The 24,236-nt window shown below is 41.5% G+C and overlaps 1 protein-coding gene across 1 annotated transcript in view; it reads left to right on the top strand.

Moving 5' to 3' along the window:
- LOC120051534 (nectin-4-like) overlaps nt 1–22,625 on the top strand; it is a 63,059-nt gene extending 40,434 nt beyond the window's left edge. The window contains exons 2-11 of the mRNA XM_038998468.1: nt 19,432–19,767; nt 20,070–20,354; nt 20,723–20,758; nt 20,930–21,032; nt 21,132–21,197; nt 21,400–21,429; nt 21,502–21,558; nt 21,751–21,768; nt 21,924–21,971; nt 22,224–22,625. Coding sequence (XP_038854396.1) covers nt 19,432–19,767; nt 20,070–20,354; nt 20,723–20,758; nt 20,930–21,032; nt 21,132–21,197; nt 21,400–21,429; nt 21,502–21,558; nt 21,751–21,768; nt 21,924–21,971; nt 22,224–22,245 — 1,001 coding nt within the window. The 3' untranslated portion in view covers nt 22,246–22,625. The remainder of the gene's footprint in view (nt 1–19,431; nt 19,768–20,069; nt 20,355–20,722; nt 20,759–20,929; nt 21,033–21,131; nt 21,198–21,399; nt 21,430–21,501; nt 21,559–21,750; nt 21,769–21,923; nt 21,972–22,223) is intronic.
- Nucleotides 22,626–24,236: the final 1,611 nt, after the last annotated feature.

A 24,236-nucleotide genomic window follows, 5' to 3' on the forward strand; every position in this document is an offset into this window, starting at 1 on the left:
TTTTTCCTCCTGGAAAAACCAATCCTCAGAGTTGGGGAACATTGTCAGAGCAGAAGGAAGAAGTTTTCTTCCAGGACAACCTTGTACGTTGCTTGATTCATGCGTCCTTCACAAAGACAAATCTGCCCGATTCCAGCTTAGCTGAAGCATCCCCAGATCATCACCGATCCTCCACCAAATTTCACATTGGGTGTGAGACACTATGTCTTGTAGGCCTCTCCAGGTCTCGCACCCACGGTGAAATTTGGAGCTGATTTTTCCAGCAGGACAATGCTCCATGCCACACAGCCAGGTCAATCAAGGTGTGGATAGAGGACCACCAGATCAAGACCCTGTCATGGCCAGCCCAATCTCCAGACCTGAACCCTGTTGAAAACCTCTGGAATGTGATCAAGAGGAAGATGGATGGTCCCAAGCCATCAAACAAAGCTGAGCTGCTTGAATTTTTGCGCCAGGAGTGGCATAAAGTCACCCAACATCAATGTGAAAGACTGGTGGAGGGCATGCCAAGACGCATGAAAGCTGTGATTGAAAATCAGGGTTTTCCACCAAATATTGATTTCTGAACTCTTCCTAAGTTAAAACATTAGTATTGTTTTGTTTAAAAATGAATATGAACTATATTTTCTTTGCATTTTTTGACTAGTTGTCATTTTCTGCAAATAAATGCTCTAAATGACAATATTTTTACTTGGAATTTGGGAGAAATGTTGTCAGTAGTTTATAGAGTAAAACAAAAATGTAATTTTACCCAAACACTTACCTATAAATAGTAAAACCAGAAAACCTAATGATTTTGCAGTCGTCTCTTAATTTTTTCCAGAGCTGTATATGGATGATTTATAAAGCCAGGCACATTTAACAGTAAGGATATTGATTATAGACCTGACTAAGTTAAGGTTACCTCTCCTCACTTTTCTTACACAATAAGGCAAGGGCTGTTTTCGTCTCCTATTTCTGTTGCTGCCTGCGCCACATTGTTCTCAACACCAATATGCTGGTTAACTTTGCTATTACGCACATAGAAACATGGTCTAGGAAAAGGTGCCAATTCAACAGCACATTGATGTGTTTCAGAACCGCGGACACTATCCAACACTGGAGAAAGCGCATTTGTTATAAAATAAAACTTTTTTTACTTAGTGTTGCACCATTGTTCTTACATAATATAACCAAATACAATTCAGTAGCACATGACTTAGAGTGATGGACTGTGCCATCCCCACAGCCTCCACAATGGATTAGTCCACTCAGACAGAAGTGAATCAAACAGATGTCTTGTACACCATGATTTTTGTTGTTGATATTTGCTACTGCTCGACTAAGGAAATCTTCGTGGACCAACAGCCTATAGACCAAACAATCGACTAAATGGGATCAGCCCTGGAGTCCATGCTCCATGTTCTGTGGGGGGGTGCAACTCAATATTAAAATGTTTTGAACTCTCAGTGTACAGTTGAAGTCGGAAGTTTACATACACTTAGGTTGGAGGCATTAAAACTCGTTTTTCAACCACTCCACAAATTTCTTGTAAACAAACCATAGTTTTGGAAAGTCGGTTAGGACATCTACTTTGTGCATGACACAAGTAATTTTCCAACAATTGTTGACAGACAGATTATTTCACTTATAATTCACTGTGTCACAATTCCAGTGGGTCAGAAGTTTACATACACTAAGTTGACTGTGCCTTTAAACAGCTTGGAATTTTCCCTGGAAAATACCCTGGTATACAGTATACCACCCAAGCCCAGTAACTACACAGACTCATTTCATACAACTTCAAAACACTGTCAGTTTGTGGAATTCACTTCTTTAGTCTACTCCATGATCACTCCAGATAGACCAGTTGTTCTGGGATGTGTGATGTTGAATACAGAATTCAACCTAGCAACAGACTGGGTCATAACTTGTGGAGGTCTAACTTCTGAAGATAACTTACAGACAGAACCTGCTCTTACCATGACTAACAGATTTCCCAATCTTCTCCTCCTCTTCTTCATCTTTAATGTTGACATCCAGCTCTAGTGTTTGACTGCAGTCTTCCAGGTTCACTGATGCCATCTCTGGATCCTGCAGTGCAAACTGGGCCCCACTGTCACAATCAGGACCCAGTGACTGTAGGTTTGGAGTCAGTGTGGAAGGAGAGAGGCAGGCTGGGTTTGTCCTCACTGTTGATGTTACCGGCCTCAGACTCAATCTGAGTCAGCCTGTAGTAATAAAGAGAAACAGACACAAAAAGTTATTGACTTGACAGTTCTGGGACTTTCTTTATTCTCTAAAAATATATTATATTTATTCTCTTGGGTTCTAACTTGAAATATCCTCATTCATATTAACATATTATAACTGGGTATACACAAATGTACTGAGGGAGAAAAGGGAGTGCAGATAGTTTACATTCTGTCAGAACATGTTATGGTTAAATCTCATGTATCCTATGGAGAGGAGAAGGGCAACGGTCTGGTTTCAGTCACTGATAAGGTTGTATAGCAGTGGATTAGGGAGGAGTGAGGAATGTGGGCCAAGGTCAGGTCAGATGAAGGAACACTCCTATGACATACACACATAGGAGGGAGGGCCATGACTACACAAATGAGAGGAACCACTTACAGTTGAAGTCGGAAGTTTACATACACCTTAGCCAAATACATTTAAACTCAGTTTTTCACAATTCCTGACATTTAACCCTAGTAAAAATTCCCTGTCATAGGTCAGTTAGGATCACCACTTTATTTTAAGAATGTGAAATGTCAGAATAATAGTATATAGAATGATTTATTTAAGCTTTTATTTCTTTCATCACATTCCCAGTGGGTCAGAAGTTTACATACACTCAATTAGTATTTGGTAGCATTGCCTTTAAATTGTTTAACTTGGGTCAAACATTTCGGGTAGCCTTCCACAAGCTTCCCACAATAAGTTGGGTGAATTTTGGCCCATTCCTCCTGACAGAGCTGGTGTAACTGAGTCAGGTTTGTAGGCCTCCCTACTTGCACACACTTTTTCAGTTCTGCCCACAAATGTCCTATTGGATTGAGGTCAGGGATTTGTGATGGCCCCTCCAATACCTTGACTTGTTGTCCTTAAGCCATTTTGCCACAACTTTGGAAGTATGGTTGGGGTCATTGTCCATTTGGAAGACCCATTTGCGACCAAGCTTTAACTTCCTGACTGATGTCTTGAGATGTTGCTTCAATATATCCACATAATTTTCCTCCCTCATGATGCCATCTATTTTGTGAAGTGCACCAGCCCCTCCTGCAGCAAAGCACCCCCACAACATGATGCTGCCACCCCCGTGCTTCACGGTTGGGATGGTGTTCTTCGGCTTGCAAGCCTCCCCCTTTTTCCTCCAAACATAACGATGGTCATTATGGTTAAATAGTTATATTTTTGATTCATCAGACCAGAGGACATTCCTCCAAAAAGTACAATCTTTGTCCCCATGTGCAGTTGCAAACTGTAGTCTGGCTTTTTTATGATGGTTTTGGAGCAGTGGCTTCTTCCTTGCTGAGCTGCCTTTCAGGTTATGTCGGCATAGGACTCGTTTTACTGTGGATATAGATACTTTTGTACCTGTTTCCTCCAGCGTCTTCACAAGGTCCTTTGCTGTTGTTCGGGGATTGATTTGCACTTTTCGCACCAAAGTACGTTCATCTCTAGGAGACAGAACGCGTCACCTTCCTGAGCGGTATGACGGCTGCGTGGTCCCATGGTGTTTATACTTGCGTACTATTGTTTGTACAGATGAACGTGGTACCTTCAGGTGTTTGGAAATTGCTCCCAAGGATGAACCAGACTTGTGGAGGTCTACAATTTTTTCATGAGTTCTTGGCTGATTTCTTTTGATTTTCCCATGATGTCAAGCAAAGAGGCACTGAGTTTGAAGGTAGGCCTTGAAATACATCCACAGGTACACCTCCAATTGACTCAAATTATGTCAATTAGCCTATCAGAAGCTTCTAAAGCCATGACACTATTTTCTGGAATTTTCAAGCTGTTTAAAGGCACAGTCAACTTAGTGTATGTAAACTTCTGACCCACTGGAATTGTGATACAGTGAATTATAAGTGAAATTATCTGTCTGTAAACAATTGTTGGAAAAATTACTTGTGTCATGCACAAAGTAAATGTCCTAACCGACTTGCCAAAACTATAGTTTGTTAACAAGAAATTTGTGGAGTGGTTGAAAAACAAGTTTTAATGACTCCAACCTAAGTGTATGTAAACTTCCGACTTCAACTGTAAGTTCCTGCCTAGCAACAGAGATGTATTGTCTGTCTAGATGGGCAAGGAGTTTGTGTAAACATGTCTGTTTTATTCAGCTGTTTGACCCAGTGAGTGAATACATTTGGTAGGAGCTTTGACTAGTTGTCTGTTAGTTTTTTACTCTGTTTATTTAGAACCTAATACTTCTTATTATCTTATCTAATTTCAATAGATCAGGTAGCTAAACATTGACAAAACATTCATTAGACATACATTAGACAAAGTGCACACTTTTGATTACAACGTAAGTGAATGTAACTTATCGTAGATTTAATAAATTAATATAAGTGTCTCAAAAAAACATTTAGTACAAGGTTGCAGTTTGTTTTAGGCAGTACTATGTACTATTAACCTTGTCTTCATTGTATATTTTCACTCTCAAAAACCAAATCGTCAGTGGTGGAAAAATAACTCAATTGTCATACTTGAGTAAAAGTAAATGCTATACATCAAATTCCTTATATTAAAGCAACAATATGTAACTTTCTGGGCAACCCGACCAAATGCACAAATGTGAGTTATAGCTCTTTCAGTCTCATTGAAAGCAAGTCTAAGATGCGGTAGATATGTTCAATGTGCACCATTTCTGTGCTTTCCATTCTTAAGTTTAGTCTTTTACTTTCGGTCTTGTACTGTACAAAAGCGTCAAACAACTGAATATACATTATTTTTGGTTATGGAAAATATATTTCACAGCAGTTTAGATGGTACAATGATTCTCTACACAATGACTGCTTGTTTTGCCACAATCTGAAATTAGGTGAACTAGTCACATTTTTGCAACCAGGAAATGGAGGGATTTCTGCATAGCGCAACTTTAAGCAAACCAGATCAAATCACATTTTATTTGTCACATACACATGGTTAGCAGATGTTAATGCGAGTGTAGCAAAATGCTTGTGCTTCTAGTTCCGAACAATGCAGTAATACTGATGGCATGATTTTCCAGTTTTTTAAATTGTATTTACAGATAGCCGGGGGCACACTCCAACACCCAGGCACCATTTAAGAATGCATTTGTGTTTAGTGAGTGTTTAGGGTGTTTAGTGAGTCTGCCAGATCAGAGGCAGTAGGGATGACAGTCTGGGGGCCACGAAAAAACATCAACAAAGGCTGCACAAAAACACCCAGATTTGTCCTTTTAGAAAGTGCAAAGCTCTAAGTATAGTGATACAGGTCTTTAGATGTTGTACGCATGAAATTGTGTCATTTCGAACTTTATCCGCAACTTTATATTCCAATTTGTTTTGCAACTCGAGCCATAACTCTGTCCATTTTATATGTAATAATGGAAACACTTTGAATAAATGAGGGATACAAAGTATATTGAAAGCATGAAGAGCTTCCACACAAGAAGTTCCAGACACTTGTAGAATCTATGCCAAGGCGCATTGAAGCAGTTCTGGCGTCACATCTGGAGGACACCTGGCACCATCCCTACGGTGAAGCATGGTGGTGGCAGCATCATGCTGTGGGCATATTTTTCAGCAGCAGGGACTGGGAGACTAGTCAGGATCGAGGAAAAGATTAACGATGCAAAGTACAGAGAGATCCTTAATGAAAACCTGTTCCAGAGCGCTCTGGACCTCAGATTAGGGAGATGGTTCACATTCCAACAGGACAACGAACCTAAGCAGACAGCCAACACAACGCAGGAGTGGCTTCGGGACAAGTCTCAATGTCCTTGAGTGGCCAAAGCAGAGCCCAGATGTGAACCCGATCGAACATCTCTGGAGAGACCTGAAAATAGCTGTGCAGCCACGCTATCCATCCAACCTGACAATGCTTGAGAGGATCTGCAGAGAACAAATGGGAGAAACTTCCCAAATACAGGTGTGCCAAGCTTGTAGAGTCATAACCAAGAAGACTTGAGGATGTAAATTCCTGCCAAAGCTGCTTCAACAAAGTAGAGTTAAGCGTCTGAATACTTACCTTGCTTGACCATGCTGTAGGTGATATAATTGTTTGTTACATGCAATATGTTTTGTAGACTTCACCAGACAGATGTTGCTCTCCGGTTTTGTAATGAAAAATGTATGGTTGAATTTATTCTGCCACTGCGTCTTATTGTCTAGGCCTGAGGCCTATATATCACAGTGGCAAGGCATATGAACTAACAGGTTAGAGCGCAAACAATGCAATTATCACAACACATAGGTTATAATATGTTTTGAGCTTCCTCAGTGATTTTACCCATGTACCACTACTGATAAAAGGTATTTCTATTCTGATTTCAGATTATCAATCCTTTACAAAATAATGGAGACAGAACATGCTACATTTTTCCTCAATCATCATTACAAAGTTTTGTAAATGGCATTTCTTTATGAGAAAAACACTGATTTTCGTCTAAGATACACATTTTCACAGGTGTTTTTCTTGACTGACTACAATTTGATTGATGTGGTGTTTTTACTGTGTCATATCATGAAACAGACAGAGTTGGCGCCGCCATTTTACGTGCTCGTGAGACTTATTTTTTTAACAAAAAACAATAACATCTCAATTAAATTGATTCTTTATTAAATTACCTTGAAATAACGTACAGTACATTCAAAAAGACAAACCCAAAATCTCTAGCTATGTGACATGTAAAATATATGTTCGCGTTCTTCTCTCACTCGGTTTGACACAAAAACAACACATAACAACCTTTGTTACGGATTTGTTACGTAGCATGTTATGACATGTTCTTTCGATATTAGAAAGTGTAAACGTGCAAAGACATACCTGTAGTAATAAATACAAAGGTTATCGTCTAGACAGCACAGTTCTAACGCTTTCGTTATTCTGAAGAATGGTCCACGCCTACTCGGAACTTCTTCTTCTTCTCCTCCTCTGGAATTTAACGGTGGTTGGCATCGAAAATGTTGCTTTACCGCCCCCAACTGGACTATAATATAAACCCATTATACTTTGTCTTACAAAATGGAAAAAGCATAACAATTAATGTTCTATGCCCTCCAAAAATATATATACCCCCCAAAAAGACCCTACACTCATTAAAAACCCCATTCCACTACTATGATCCTATCTGCTCCTGCACCATGCCAATGGCCTCGGAGGGCGGGACACCACCCCTCAACACACCCTGTAACTCTTCTGGAATTAAATGAAATCAGATCTCATATACCCAAATACTTCTCTGCGGCTGCCATCACAACATCTATATTCTGTGATTTACGTTCCATCTCTGCAGTACAGTTGATAACCATTGCTATGAACGCTAAGAAGCCAACCTTACTGAAGCATATGACTTGTTGGCCTCGCTGGCACAGATCTCACACAGATCCTCTCAGGATCCCTCCCCCTTGACCCATCCTCCTCTACTTTCTTCACTGCTTCAGCATACCACACCCCCTGCACTACTCTGACCCCACCCCCTGCACTACTCTGACCACACCCCCTGCACTACTTTGACCTCACCCCCTGCACTACTCTAACCACACCCCCTTGAACTACTCTGACCCCACCCCCTGCACTACTCTGACCACACCCCCCTGCACTACTCTGACCACACCCCCCTGCACTACTCTAACACAATTAACCTCAACCTGCCTCTCTCCCACCGGACACTTCTGATCCCCAGCACCATGGGCACCCGTACAATTAAAACATAGCACTTCTTCCTCCGATACTACTGAACTACACAATTATTTGTCTCATGCCCCTTCTGCACACTTATCACACCTCTTATCATTCATCATATGTATCTACCACAACCTACTGTGTTTTTTTTGTATTTTATTAATGCGAGATGATACATAGTGTTAAATGGTCTATCTCCACATTCTTTACCGTTGTCATTTTTAAAAAAGTAGTTATATTACAGTAAACATTGATGACCACTATGTTAAAAAAAAATATTGCTGTAAATGTCTGGTAGACTTTTTTAGAGATGTCTGCCACTAATAGATCTCTACTCCATTGTCATCAACATTGCAACGCATATCATGCCCATATTATGCCAGCTACAACATTGGAAAACACTAGTTTACTGTATATTACAGTGAATTTTTATTTTTTATTTTATTTCACATTGAATTTGGGGCTGTGTTATGCACTATATACACTTTATTTAGTTGATTAATATTTGGTGTTTACGACAGTATGACAATTAGAATGAAATTAGAATTACACATTGTAATTTAAGTGTACTTTTTTAATCAACCTCCGTTGTTACGCGGAGTGGAACAGGGGAACCCAAGAGCAGGCTAAGACGAGGAAACTGGGATGAAGTAACCAAGGTATTTATTGAAACACAGGAGGAAGATGGAGTGCAGGCCAGGGGAAGCTCGGGTGGGTTGCAGGGAACGAGGTGCGGAGGCTGAGGCTGGAGCGAGAGGGGTTGGGACAGGGTAAGCAGGTCCGGAGGGTAATCCAATGGAGTAGTAGAGTGGGGGATCCAGGACAGAGTAGCAGGATGACGAGACGTGGAACTGGAGACATGGACCAGAGTCAGAGCGGGCAGAACTGTAGCGGAGAGGAAAACAGCGTCAGGCAAGGAAACAGGCACAACAGGATCTAACAGTAACACACGGCTAGAAGCATAGACTGACTGAGCAGAGATTACAATCTGGCCACGTGGAAGTGGCAGGGCTGAGTATTTGTAGAGGTCTTGATAATGGAACATGTTGCAGTTGGTGGGGATCTGCTCTGACTCCAGCACACCTGTCTCCGGGGGGAGAGGGAGAGGGAGAGGGAGAGGGAGAGGGAGAGGGAGAGGGAGAGGGAGAGGGAGAGAATACTGGGGGAGTGGCGGCAGGTCAAGGAGACACAGGATGAATAGTAGAAGGCGTTGCAGGAACAGATGTGATATCACTGTAATCAAGATTGTGAAATTGTATTAATTTATACATTTATTTATCTTCAAACTATTGCACACACAAAGCTCTTGTGTTATAATCTCAAATAAAACATTGTTGTGGAAAAATTCTTACGTAGGAAAACTCGAAGTCAATCTTAAATGAATCATTGTTTATTGTCAGCGCGCTGGAGAGGTTCCAACCAACTCAATGCACCATAGTACACATGTCAATCAGGAGCTCTGCTGGGGCAGTCCCAGCTCAATGCACCATAGTACACATGTCAATCAGGAGCTCTGCTGGGGCAGTCCCAGCTCAATGCACCATAGTACACATGTCAATCAGGAGCTCTGCTGGGGCAGTCCCAACCCAATGCACCATAGTACACATGCCAATCAGGAGCTCTGCTGGGGCAGTCCCAGCCCAATGCACCATAGTACACATGTCAATCATGAGCTCTCTCTTGGCAGACCCAGCCCAATGCACCATAGTACACATGTCAATCAGGAGCTCTCTCTTGGCAGACCCAGCAGTTGTCTTGTATACGATTATACACAGACAAGTTATATTTGCATGATTTAGCATAATGAATTAATCATTACCGTTTTGTTTCATTCATGTGACCGACCAATATTGTTTCATAACATGTGACAGACCAATACCTCACGAGGTTTCTCCTCTCTATGCTGAGACCTTGAAACTAAGATATCTTTCATCTGTTCTCAAAGTGAGGATTTGTAGAGTCAGCCACTTGCATGAACACAGAAATTGGTTTATAGAACACCACATGAATAGAACACAGAAATTAGTTATCAGAAAAGCACAAACATAAAACTTCCCATTACAGCATGAAGCTCAAAATGGGTTCATTCTGTGAAGGGAAGTGTGAGCTGAGACAACGACAACATTTTTAAGTTCAAACAACATCTTTAATCATATGGTTTGTTTGCAACAGCTATTGTCTACATTGTGGGAGGCATCCAGTTAGTTCAAGCCTAAATATACATTCCTGTTTCTAACTTTTAATGACGTGTCAAAAGTCCAAATTCAATCCCTCCTTATAAGATAACATAATATATATATATATATATATATATATATATATATATATATATATATATATATATATATATATTAAAAGCATGATCAATATTTCAAATGAATTATCAACACAGTATTAAGTTTGGTAAATGGCTAGAAAAATGAATTCATAATAAAATATCAAATCTAGAGGTATAAATACATTGTTCCTTTTGATGGTATTAAATTGTTATTATTAGTATTATTAACATAATATTAAATAATTCCACCTTTCCAAATGATTGCCTACTCCTCTACGTATAACACCAGAATTTACATCCACTGGAGAAATAATAAACAGTACATAAACTGACTGAATATGTGAAGGACATTTTTTACTTTTAAGGAAGGTGAGTATTGGCAAAAAGTGACACTTTCTGAAAATTGTATTTCCGGAACACCTTCCAGAATCATCCCATTGTCTTTACCCCTAACATGATACCATTCTAAACACGATAAACTAAAAGATAAAGAAATATTAAACACAGGATGAAAGACTTCTTAAAACACTAATTGTTCTGAGATCATTGAAATATTCCAGGTAATCCATTTTCTCTCATTGCCAAGGTCAACCTGGGGTCAACACCCATTAATCTCAAGTTAAACCTGCCTCTGGACAGGTTTAATTTCAGCCTTCACTTAGATCCAGTGGCGAACTGTGACTATAGGACCTAGGCCTTCAGAGGAACCAAAAATCTTCCAATATAACAGAAAACATAGCATCACTTAACGCGTCCGACTTTATAAATTCTGTTGTCGGGCCATTCTAGTTCTAGTGAAGGAGGAGCAGTGATTTTTGATGACATTATGAATTAATCAAACAGGCCTGGCTGCGCTTCGGGCTGCCACACACACACAGACAGAACCGGATGGACACACCATGACACACAGCATAACATAATGCACTGTTTACACAGCTGATGGTAGCCAGTACCACTATTACACTATCATCAATAGAGACAACGACAGTGTCACGTCAAAGGTGAAAGTCTCCTGGTGTTGAAAGGACAGCGAGTGTAATACCTGTGCACTCCGTGGCGCTGAAGGAGAGACAGATTTGGTCATAGAAGACAGCAGTCACACACAGCATCAAATAATGTTACAGAATAAGCAGCCTATTCACTCCAGTAGACCCCATGAAGTCATAACAATACAAAAAGCACAACCATTTCATTTCCAAAATGAATTGAACAAACCAGCTATTACTTCCCATTGCCAATATATTTTATCACATTCATCCCACTAACCAGTAATATAAAGTTTAAATGCAACAATGTTTTACAGTCATTGTAGGTGAGGACCTAGTGGACCTATTGGATAACTGCACAATCATTTGGGCTTTTTTGGGCTTGGGCTCATTAAATGTGGTTAATGTAGGGCTCATTAAATGTGGTTAATGTAGGGCTCATTAAATGTGGTTAATGTAGGGCTCATTAAATGTGGTTAATGTAGGGCTCATTAAATGTGGTTAATGTAGGGCTCATTAAATGTATTTAATTTATGTCTCATCAGGCTCAGGGAGCATCAGGTTTGAATTTTCATGCTGATCAAAGCTCTAATCAAATCCAGACATTTATATGCTTTATAATGCTTTTGAATGACACTTCCGGTTTTGGCAGAAAATACTGCTTTACCTGGGAGAATAATGCACATACAGGTTGATTCACAAGACACCAACCAAGTAACTTACATATACGGTCTCTTCATTAGGCCTAATGGCATTTTATGTCCATGATATGAAGTTTGTTGTAGTGACTAAGTAAGCCTAATTGTAAAAGTAAGCCTCAAAAGTGCCATGTTTGTACAGTTTATTATGTGGAGGAAAAATATAGGCAGCCAGGACCAAACGCCAGGACTGCTCAGTACGCCGTACTGTAGGACCAAGGCCCTTCTCCCCCGATTGCTCAGTTTGGCCGGGCGGCCAGCTCTTGGAAGAGTCTTGGTGGTTCCAAACTTCTTCCATTTAAAAATGATGGAGGCCACTGTGTTCTTGGGGACCTTCAATGCTTCAGAAATGTTTTGGTACCCTTCCACAGATCTGTGCCTCGACACAATACTGTCTCAGAGCTCTACGGACAATTCCTTTGACCTCATGGCTTGGATTTTGCTTTAACATGCACTGTCAACTGTGGGACCTTATTCAGACAGGTGTGTGCCTTTCCAAATCATGTCAAATCAATTGAATTTACCACAGGCGGACTCCAATCAAGTTGTAGAAACATCTCAAGGATGATCAATGGAAACAGGATGCACCTGAGCTCAATTTCGAGTCTCATAGCAAAGGGTCTGAATACTTATGTAAATAAGGTATTTATTTTTTTGTAAAAGATATATATATTTTTTTTCACTTTGTCATTATGGGGAATTGTGTGTAGATTGCTGAGCATTTTTTTCTCTCCATTTAATCCATTTTAGAATAAGGCTGTAAGGTAACAACATGTGGAAAGTCAAGGGGTCTGAATACTCTCCAAAGGCACTGTATTTATGCAGTTGGTTAGTTCCTTCACAGTGTGCACTGCAGGTTGCTAAAAGGTAGTGCTGTATTAGATGTGTGTACTAAACAGCCTGAAACTGTCTTCATGCAGGGTTCTCTCAGCTGGTGAGAACACAGCATGTTGTCACAGCAACCCTGGGAGAGGATGCTCACTTCAGCTGCAGGCTCATGAAACCCAAAGACGAGCTTCAAGTCAGCTGGCAGAAAGTGACACCAGGGGAGATTGATAATGTGGCCACCTACAACAAACGATTTGGACCAGTAGTCAACCCACCTTTTCAGAGGAATGTGGAGTTTGAAGACGAGGGACTGCAGAACTGCACTATCGTCATCAGAGGAGTGTCAAGAGGAGACGAGTCCTGCTACAAGTGTCTGTTTAACGCCTATCCAGATGGAGCTATCAGTGGCAGGTCCTGTGAACAGCTGTGAATAGAACCCACAGCACCAGAAGCAGAACAAGTCTGGATACGCTTCCACACATACTGACCAACTGCACAACCAAATGTTGACCCAACACTGCCTGCTCAGACCGACTATAGATATAACGTTTTTACTCAGTAGAGGAATACAATAACACTTAATCAAACCAAAGTGATGCTCCTTTGACTGGGTTGACTTGGTTATAATGGACCTTGAGAGCTGAGAGGAGGAAGTGCTGCTATTGTCTAGCTTGTATTTGTGTTACTCCTGTGCAGAAACACTTGCACCTCTGCTAGGGCATCTTGGTCTTTGTGACTGGAGTCTTTGCTGAGCACTCACCACAGAGAGGTCTTATGATCAACCACAGACACATCAACTTCCTTGTTTAGACACAAACAATGATAGATTCTGCACCACCACAAGGCTGAAGGGTGCTTTTTATCAAGCGTAGAACTGATGCAGATATTGGTTAGTTTCAATCAACCCTGAAACGGCCAATGTGTACTCATGTTGTACTTCTATAGAAGAAACCCTGAAAGGAGAAGCAATTTTTGCCTAAGTGGGCAAGTGTCATTAACTGTTATGTCATCATACACCATATACAAAGTATGTGGACACCCCTTCAAATTAGTGCAACACTCAGTACTGAGTTCCAAACTGCCTCTGGAAGCAACATCAGCACAATAACATTTCAATGGGAGCTTCATGAAATGGGTTTCCATGGCCGAGCAGCAGCACACAAGTCTAAGATCACCATGCACAGTGCCAAGCGTCAGCTGGAGTGGTGTAAAGTTCGCCACCATTGGACTCTGGAGAAGGGAAAATGCCTTTTCTGAAGTGATGAATCACGCATCATCTGGCAGTTCGACGGACAAATCTGGGTTTGGCGGATGCCAGGAGAACACTACCTGACCCAATTCATAGTGCCAACTGTAAAGTTTGGTGGAAAAGGAATAATGGTCTGTTGCTGTTTTTCATGGTTCAGGCTAGGCGCCTTAGTTCTAGTGAAGGGAAAGCTTAATAATACAGCATACAATGACATTCTGTACTTTGTGGCAATAGTTTGGGGAAGGCCCTTTCCTGTTTCAGCATGACACAGAAATGGTTTGTCGAGATCGGTGTGGAAGAACTTGACTGGCCTGCACAGAGCCCTGACCTCAACCCCATTGAACACCTTTAGGATGAATTGGAATGCAAACTGCGAGCCAAGCCTAATCGCCCAACATCAGTGCCCGACTTCACTAATGCTCTTGTGGCTGAATGGAAGTAAGTCCCAGCAGCAATGTTCCAACATCTAGTGGAAAGCCTTCCCAGAAGAGTGGAGGCTGTTATAGCAGCAAAGGGGGGACCAACTCAATATTAATGCCCATGATTTTGGAATGAGATGCTCGACAAGCAGGTGTCCACATACTTTTGGTCATTCAGCGTACGTCCTAATAGCTGTCATAACTATGTTACCCAACTGTCTTACCACATCATAACCACACATATATTCTTCATTTTATGGTATTATTTCAGTATCCATGCTTGTAATGTTACTTTTCTCCATCTCCACCCCTCAGCTAATGTGGCTACCATTGGGCTGAAACACAAACTCCAGGTTGTGGTTATATCAAGACAGCAGCACCACCTGCTGTTTACTTATTGAAAGACCAAAGAGAAGAGGAGCGTAGATAATGTTCACTTCTCTCACAAAATATGACATTAGTCCAATTATTTTCTTTGTCTGCAATATTTTATCCTCCACTTATTTCACCTCAATTAATTTCAAAATGATAGCACGTGTTGAACTTGTATTGATGTAAGGTGTATGAGGTCTTGTGGTAGTAAAAAGTGATGGAACATTTTTTGACTTATGGTGTGTGTTTGGTTGAGTAAATCTTGGATATGAATGAAGTAATAGTAATTATTACTTAAGTAAAGTAATGCTTTTGGCGTCATTAGTGCCTAGGCTCGGCCTTCAAAGTTCAGAACGTCCCATAGCCCTTGAGAAACAATATCATTATCTATAAATGTTGCCATGACAACATTGTTGATTTCCCTAGGCCTACACCACAGATTAAAAAGCTGAAGCCAGGCCCACTGTCTTCAGATATTGTGTATGTTCTCATGTGCTCCATCTCTCCAATGCCTTTTAATAAACTTGTGCTACATCATGTATTATTGAGTTACATTGTTGCCCGATCTCATCTATGATTCCTCTGTCAGTGCAATGCATACAACTTCAAAATCAAATAAAATGTCACATACTTCGTAAACAACATATGTAGACTAACAGTAAAATGCTTACTTAGGGGCCCTTCACAACAATGTAGAGAGAAAGAAAATAGAGAAATAATAGAAATGTAATAATACAAGTAATAATAAATACACATTGAGTAAGGATAATATGGCTATATACACGGGGTAGCGAGTCGATGTGAAGGGGTACACGGTAATTGGGGTAGATATGTACATTTAACTAGGTATAAAGTGACTGCAGCAGGAAAGATAATAAACAGTAACAGCAGCAAACGTGACGAGTCAAAAGAGTTAGTGTAAAATAGTCATCGCAGATAGTCCGGGTAGCTATATGGTTAACTATTTAGCATTCTTATGGCTTGGTGGTAGAAGCTGTTCAGGGTCCAGACTTGGTGCATCGGTACCGCTTGCATGTCATGTTGAGGACGATTGTTTGATATCCTATTTTCATTAGATTGAAGTGTGTCGAGTTTGAGTTCATATCGTCATTTATTTTATTATGTAAATACAGAATTTCCAGATGCTTGTTGTGTTAGATTCCACAGTTTATTGAACAATTAAATTATTTTCCTGCTTCTGAAGAAGAAAAAGCCTCAGCAAATTTCCCCAGCAGATATACACAATACTAAATTGATTGAGTTTAACTGTGACTGTAGACAGAATACAGAGAGCAAATTTACTTTCACTTTTATGCAGGAGGTTGCCTGGTCCCAGATCCGTTTGTGCTTTTGCCTACTCCATTGTCATTGCCAAGCCAAACATTGTTGGTATGGCAATTCAATGAGGAATTGGCAAGAGAGCATAAACAGACTGGTACCCAGGCTATGGAGCAGGTGTACCGGAAGAAGGAATTTCCCGCTCTTTTTCTCTTATTTCATTACTGTAGTAAATTACATTTTCACCATGTCTCCTGCACTCTTCAACTCTCTGTTTATTCTGCTCATATTCCTCCCTAATGGTGAGTTATATCAGTTTTATGCACGATAATACCGCATTTGACTACCACTTTGAAAGTGGCGCGATATTGTTAGTGCCAATGTCTTGATCTAATTGTGTGCTTTCACAACTGTAGACAAACCTGTTAATTTCACAACACGAACTACATGTCATATTGAAGCTGTAGCTCAATCTTCTTGTTGCATGGGTAAATAGCCACCAACTCTGAATTGTTAAATAATTCGTATTTATTAGCAAAAAGTAGTAAGACAAAGGCTGGGCACAGCACAACGCGTTTTGGTTTCACAGAACTAGGACAAAATACATGAGGCTTTAAGCCACTAGAGGGTGCTACTAGACTATGAGACTAATGTAACCGCTCCCAAATTCATAGACAGACATGGATGCAAGGATTGACCATCCATGATATCAAAATAAATGTTTTGAGGCTATACAGTGTTTGATCATATTTGATCTGTAAAGTTGACTAATTCAATATATACATTAAAACAAGTGTGACATACTTGAAAATCATTGGGCTCTTGAGTGGCGCATTGATCTAAGACACTGCACCTCAGTACAAGAAGCGTCACTGCAGTACATGGTTTGAATCCAGGCTGCGTCACATCCATTGGGTGTCCCATAGGGCATAGCACAAATGGCCCACCGTCGTCCGGGTTTGGCTGGGGTAGTCCGTCATTGTAAATAAGAATTTGTTCTTAACTGACTTGCCTTGTTACGCCCTGACCGTAGAGATCCTTTTATTCTCAATGTTTCTTTGGTCAGGGTGTGACTCGGGTGGGAAAGTCTATGCTTTCTGGTTCTTTGTTTTTGGCCGGGTATGATTCTCAATCAGGGACAGCTGTCTATCGTTGTCTCTGATTGGGAATCATACTTAGGCAGCCTTTTTCCCTTTTCTCATTTGTGGGTTGTTGTCTTTGTTAGTGGCATGTATAGCCTTACAGAGCTTCACGTTCGTTTTGTTGTTTATTGTTTTGTTGGCGACATTTAAAATAAAAGAATGTACGCTTACCACGCTGCATCTTGGTCCGGTCATTTCCTTGACGACGACCGTGACAGAACAACCCACCACAAACGGACCAAGCGGCGTGGCCGGGAGGAGCAGACAGAGTGGACATGGGAAGACATTCTGGAAGGAAAGGGATCCTGGACGTGGTAGGAGATCCTGGCTGGAAAGGATCGCCTGCCGTGGAAGCAGGTGGAAGCAGCTAGTAAAGGGGCCCAGCGTTACACAGGGTCACCGGCTGGCAAGGAAGACCGGGAGGCCACTCCCAAAAAATGTTTTGGAGGGGCACACGGGGAGGTTGGCAGAGCTAAGTCCCTGTGCTCACGGTAGGGAGTGTGGTACTGGTCAGGCACCGTGTTATGCGGTGAAGCTCACGGTGTCTCCAGTGTGCGTTCACAGCCCGGTGCGCTCTGAGCCAGCTCTCCGCATGTGTCGTGCTAGAGTGGGCATCCAGCCAGGACGGATTGTGCCAGCACAGCGCTCCTGGTCTCCGGTGCGCCTCTTCGGCCCAGGGTACCCTGCGCCGGCTCTGAGCACTGTGTCTCCGGTGCACTATCACAGCCCAGTGCTTCCTGTGCCTGCGATCCGCACGTGCTGGGCCAAAGTGGGCATTCAGCCAGGACGAGTGGTGCCAGCTTTAAGCACCAGATCGCCAGTGCTCCCCCACAGACCGGTTTGACCTGTGCCTGCTCCACGGACCAGGCCTCCAGTATGTCTCCCCAGCCTGGTGAGTCCTGTGCCTGCTCCAAGAACCAGGCCTCCAGTATGTCTCCCCAGCCTGGTGAGTCCTGTGGCTGCTCCAAGAACCAGGCCTCCAGTATGTCTCCCCAGTCTGGTGAGTCCTGTGCCTGCTCCAAGAACCAGGCCTCCAGTATGTCTCCCCAGCCTGGTGAGTCCTGTGCCTGCTCCAAGAACCAGGCCTCCAGTATGTCTCCCTAGCCTAGTGAGTCATGTGCCTGCTCAAAGAACCAGGCCTCCAGTAGGTCTCCCCAGCCTGGTGAGTCCTGTGCCTGCTCCACGGGCCAATCCGGGCCCTGCAGCGAGGGTCCCCAGTCCGGGCCCTGCAGCGAGGGTCCCCAGTCCGGGGCCTGCAGCGAGGGTCCCCAGTCCGGGGCCTGCGGCGAGGGTCCCCAGTCCGGGGCCTGCGGCGAGGGTCCCCAGTCCGGGGCCTGCGGCGATGGTCCCCGCACCAGAGACGCCACCAAAGTGGGGGGAGCCAGAGGTGGAGCGGGGTCTGCGTCCCGCACCGGGACCGCCACCAAGATAGATGCCCACCCGGACCCTCCCCTATAGTGCCAGGTTTGCGGCCGGAGTCCGCACCTTTGGGGGGGGGGGGAGGGGTACTGTCACGCCCTGACCGTAGAAATCCTTTTATTCTCTATGTTTGTTTGGTCAGGGTGTGACTCGGGTGGGAAAGTCTATGCTTTCTGGTTCTTTGTTTTTGGCCGGGTATGATTCTCAATCAGGGACAGCTGTCTATCGTTGTCTCTGATTGGGAATCAGACTTAGGCAGCCTTTTTCCCTTTTCTCATTTGTGGGTTGTTGTCTTTGTTAGTGGCATGTATAGCCTTACAGAGCTTCACGTTCGTTTTGTTGTTTATTGTTTTGTTGGCGACATTTAAAATAAAAGAATGTACGCTTACCACGCTGCACCTTGGTCCAGTCATTTCCTTGACGACGATCGTGACATGCCTAGTTAAATAAAGGTTATTAAACACAAAATTGCGCTGAGCTATACACAAAGGTGCCTGTAAACAATTCTGTATATTAATACATTTTTACATTTTTATTAGTGCTATTAGTGCGCACCCCTGTAACTAGCTAGCCAATTCACACCGGTTACACATGCGTATTGTGTGTTAACTGTTGACAAACCAGTTCATTTGACTATAGTAATGCATGATTTCATCTGCAACTCCATACTCTTACTGTATGGAATGATTGATGTCGCTCTAAAGAGTACTTTAATGTTGATGTATGCTGTGGCCTTATGCACATATCTTGTATATTCTATCCTGAAATTGACAGAAATTGATAGTTTTACAACAGGTGCCATAACTTCCTCCCGCCTAGACTGCCCTTAGCACTGTAGTCCCCCTTCTGACCATTCTGAGTACTACTAGTGTCTAAGAACTATTGTAACTGTCTTCATGCAGGGCTCTCTCAGTTGGTGAGAACACAGCAGGTTGTCACAGCAACCCTGGGAGAAGATGCAGTCTTAAACTGTGAGCTCATGAAACCCAAAGACGTGCGGCAAGTAACCTGGCAAAAAGTGACAACTGGGGCGAATGAAAATGTGGCCACTTACAGCAAACGAGGTCCCAATGTCAACCCACCTTTTCAGGGGAAAGTGGAGTTTGAAGATGAGGGACTGCAGAACTGCTCTATCGTCATCAGAGGCGTGTCAAGAGGAGACGAGTCCTGCTACAAATGTCTGTTTAATGCCTTTCCAGATGGAGCTATCAGTGGAACGACCTGCCTCCAAGTAAATGGTAAAATCTGATAACACAATGTACTGTAAATTATTGACTCAGAACAACTTCTTCAGAACTTCAGGCAGCTATTTTATCAGATCATACATCCAATGTCTTGAAACCATTTATCAAAATGTGATCATTTAGTAAATAATTTAAATGGAATCATTTAGTAAATAATTTAAATGAAATCATTTAGAAAATAATTTAAATGGAATCATTTAGTAAATCATTTAAATGGAATCATTTAGTAAATCATGTGCATGAAACCATTATGGTATTTACATTCACTGTGAACTGTGTTTGTTGTTTTCCTATAGAGCTGTATGGACCCTCACTCCTCATCACACAAACCAACAACAGTCACATCACTCTGTCCTGTTCTGCTACTGGACGACCTGTTCCTATAGTAACCTGGGATGACATAATGATAGAACATTCCACCATGGTTGATGTCACCCATCCCAATGGAACTGTCACTGTGACAACTACTGTAACAGTGGTAGTGTCCAGTCTAACTGACAAAGAAGTTAGGTGTGTTGCTTCTATGTCCTTCAGTGATGTCACCAAGAATGCTTCCATGGTGATTCCAGCTTCAATTACTGGTGAGAAATGTCTATAGATCAATGTGTAATATATTGACATGATCAGGAACATGATGTCATGATGAAGTACTGTCTGTGTTCATGATGAAGTACTGCCTGTGTTCATGATGAAGTAGTGCCTGTGTTCATGATGAAGTACTGTCTGTGTTCATGATGAAGTACTATCTCTGTCCATGATGAAGTACTGTCTGTGTTCATGATGAAGTACTGTCTGTGTTCATGATGAAGTACTATCTCTGTTCATGATGAAGTACTGTCTGTGTTCATGATGAAGTACTGCCTGTGTTCATGATGAAGTACTGCCTGTGTTCATGGTGAAGTACTGTCTGTGTTCATGATGAAGTACTTCCTGTGTATTTCTGTGCTAGGCCAATCTCAGGTCTCTGATGATGACAGGATCAGTGGTAAGTGGTTGTTATTCTAATAATGACAGGTCATAATCAACCTATTGAATGGCTCTTTTACTATTCAACTTTCAGGTGTAGTGCAGAGCCATATTTACATGTATGAGGCTTTGGTGTAGTGTACCTGGGAAGTTGACCTCTGTCTTTTCTTGTCATCTCTGTCATTCACAGGTGCAGTGATTGGTGCAGTGATGGGTTCAGTGATGGGTTCAATGTGTCTCATTGCTGTATTCTGTGTAATATGGCAAAAGAGGAGAAAAGACACCTCATCCAGGTAGAGATACAAACTATTACCTTGAAACTGAACAGTTACTCTGAACTGAATGTGATTTGACTGCCAGTTGTTAACCAGTTGATCTCTTTTCTGATGTAGAAAACCCCCAGTTCCTGACCCTGAAATCAGCAGAACTCCCTTAAAGACACCACCAACATCCAAACAGTAAGATGCTCATTCTAGAGAACATTTAAGGGATCATGATGGATACCTATTTGAAAACAAGAAACATGACAATTGCATTTTCTGAGAATATGTGTTATACAGGTTAAAACTCATTCTTCATCATTAAATAATTGTAATGAAAGAATAATGAATCAGATGATGTGGTTCTTGTCAGTACATTGTTTATTTTGATTTATTTCAGTGTCACACCATCCTCCAGTCCATCACAAATGTGAGTATCTCTTCCACATTTTTACAAGCTTTTTAAGATAAATAATAATTTTATTACCTTTTGTTTTTTCAGGTCACACTCGTCAACCAGCTCACCAAACAGCTCAACAACCAAGCGTAGGATGACTAAGAAGTAGGTTTACCTTCTCATACTTTCATAGTCTTAATGTCTTCTGTAATCTCTCTCATTGAGCAAGAAACTTGGGAATGAAACTTGTATTTGGGAATGGGAATGAATGAAATGTATTTGGGAATGAAATGTATTTCTGTGGTGTATGTTTCTTGCCGCTACATTGTCTGTTTTGATGTCTTTCATACCAAGCTCCAGTCCGTCACAAATGTGAGTATTTTTACGACTTTATTTGATTATCCCGATAGAAAGCGTGAAACAGACAATATTGAGAATGTTACAAAACTTTTTGTATAAATTACAGTAACCCAAAAATCAAAACATAATTTAAAAATGTCCTCCTCTTTCTGGATAAAATCCCTCAGCTCGTCTGAGAAATGCAGGATACAACCAGCTCAGAAGGCTGTAAAGAAGTAGGTTTACACCTTCATTCTCTCACTCTCTGCTGTAGTCTGTCTTCTTAAGGAAGAAGCTCTGAAATTATGTAATTTTGTGGTGGTCATGGAGTAGTCATGGTGACAGCATCATGCACTCAGCTGCATGTTAATATCTGTTCTGTTATGTTTGTCACAATGGCTGTCAGACCATCTTATTACATCACAATGACCTGTGTTTTCATCCAATTGAAATATTACGATTTTCTTTCCCCCTTTTTTCTTTCTCAGGAACCTTTTCAATGACTACTGAGTGACTGTACACACATTAACACACACACCTGATCATTCTTGACTAATCTGGTTCATGTTATTTTATCTTTAAAAGTCTGTGACAATCAATCCGTTAAAAAAAAAACAGTCCTTTTTAAAGATGTTGAATTGAGCCTGTTATAACAGTTATCTTAGTTGCCTGGTTTGGCTCAGGTCATGATACTCTTGGGCCTAGGGAGAGTTGTGCAGGTCAGTTTAAAGATTGTAAGCAGAAACCAAAAAGCTCTCTGAGACATTTACAAAGACCACACACGTAAGAGTGGAAAATCAACCCTATTGGACACTTCCACTAAACAATCAATATGCATTACTGCCATCAGGCATCAGTACAGCTTTTAAATGTTTATCTTGTATATATATACCTTGTAAGCATGTGTGTTGCTGTTGATATGTTTACTGTATATCTTTATCTTGTGTTACGTGCCACAACTAATGTTCCTTCTGGGGAAAAAATGTCATTTATTCTATTCAATTTAAGGTTTCAAAGGGAGGGTATATTACCAGTAAACTACCAGAATTTTGGCAACTTTCAAGTTTTGGGATGAATTTTACAAGATCACATCTAGTGAGGTTTTTTGGGTACTTCAGATTATCACGTGTCTGTAATTATCTTTGGCCCTCTGTGTGGCCTTATCACTACATGCGAATTCATTAAAAAAAAAAAAGTTATTCAAGTATAAGGGACCAAAGTTCCCATACTAGAAAATATTTGTGCTGACATCAAAATGAGGGGTATTGTACAAAATAAATTAACCAGCAATTAGAAGTCTCTAACCAGTCAGAATGTCAAAGCCAATGACGTGATTCATGTAAGCCAACTCTGTCTCAACTCTGTTGGGGAGGAAAGCAAATCCAGACTCAGGGTGGAGAAGAAACACTAGTGGGCGTGGTGTTTGGCCGGAGCGATGTGGATGGTAGTCAGGCTACCTGATGTGCAGGAAGGAAACAGGAAACGACAGACCGGCCACCATGAAACAGTTATCTCATGCTTTAAATAGACTGGCCTTGCATCCACAGAAGTACATAGGCTACAGCATACATACATTTTTTGGGGAAAAACGGTTGTAATAAATCATATCCAGCTAGTTACTAGTTGTTTGGTGTGTTTTTTTATTAACATATGCACTAACATATGCACATGTAGGCTAATTCATGTAGCCAGGCCTATATAGGAAAGAAAACTATAAAACGGGTCTACATTAATATTCTGTATTTTAAAGTTACAGTTTGAATACAGTGGCAGTTGGGACTTTTACTGATTTCTCCATTCATGTTTATGACAGGACAATGTTAGTATTTTACAACAGTACACTGACACCTGGTGGAAAAGTTTATGACTTTGAGATCAGGTGATCTCCACAGAAACATGCTTTGTTCTATCCGCAAACAGAACAGCTATCATTTTTTAGACTTGTACTGTATATAACACTTGTACTTCCATAACAGATGTGCAGCCTGCAGACAGTATGTGCTGATATTTACAACAACCACAGAACATCTACAGTAAAGGAGAGGCTGATATATGGCAAGTCAGACAAGGAAGAAAATTGCATTTTCAGTAATCAAAATATTCACAGTAAATGCATATCTTCCACTCTACCGTACAGCTAGCTGTTACGAGAAGGTGTCTAGTGCCATGTCATCATTGGTCAACGGTGCCAGAGGGTCAGGGGTTAGGATGCGGCAGCTGCAGAGTTGAGTAAAGCCCATTGTCTCTCCTTGTGAACGTGTTGTAGAGCTCAATGTCCTGTGGCTCCTCCTACAAAGACATGAACAATATGTCACCATATTACACTGTAGAATCTCATATGGGGCTCTGGAAAATTCAATTGAAAAAGTAAAAGAGCGTAGTCTGCAGGGGCCTCATTAATAAACGCTGCATACGGACAAAATATCCCCCATAACATGCTTGCGCCAGTTTCCACGCAAAAGTTGTCATTTATAGAAATTGACCTTGACGTGTGAATGTGT

The sequence above is a fragment of the Salvelinus namaycush genome, chromosome 7 (genome assembly GCF_016432855.1).
Source record: "Salvelinus namaycush isolate Seneca chromosome 7, SaNama_1.0, whole genome shotgun sequence".
In the NCBI taxonomy this organism is placed as follows: Eukaryota; Metazoa; Chordata; class Actinopteri; order Salmoniformes; family Salmonidae; genus Salvelinus; species Salvelinus namaycush.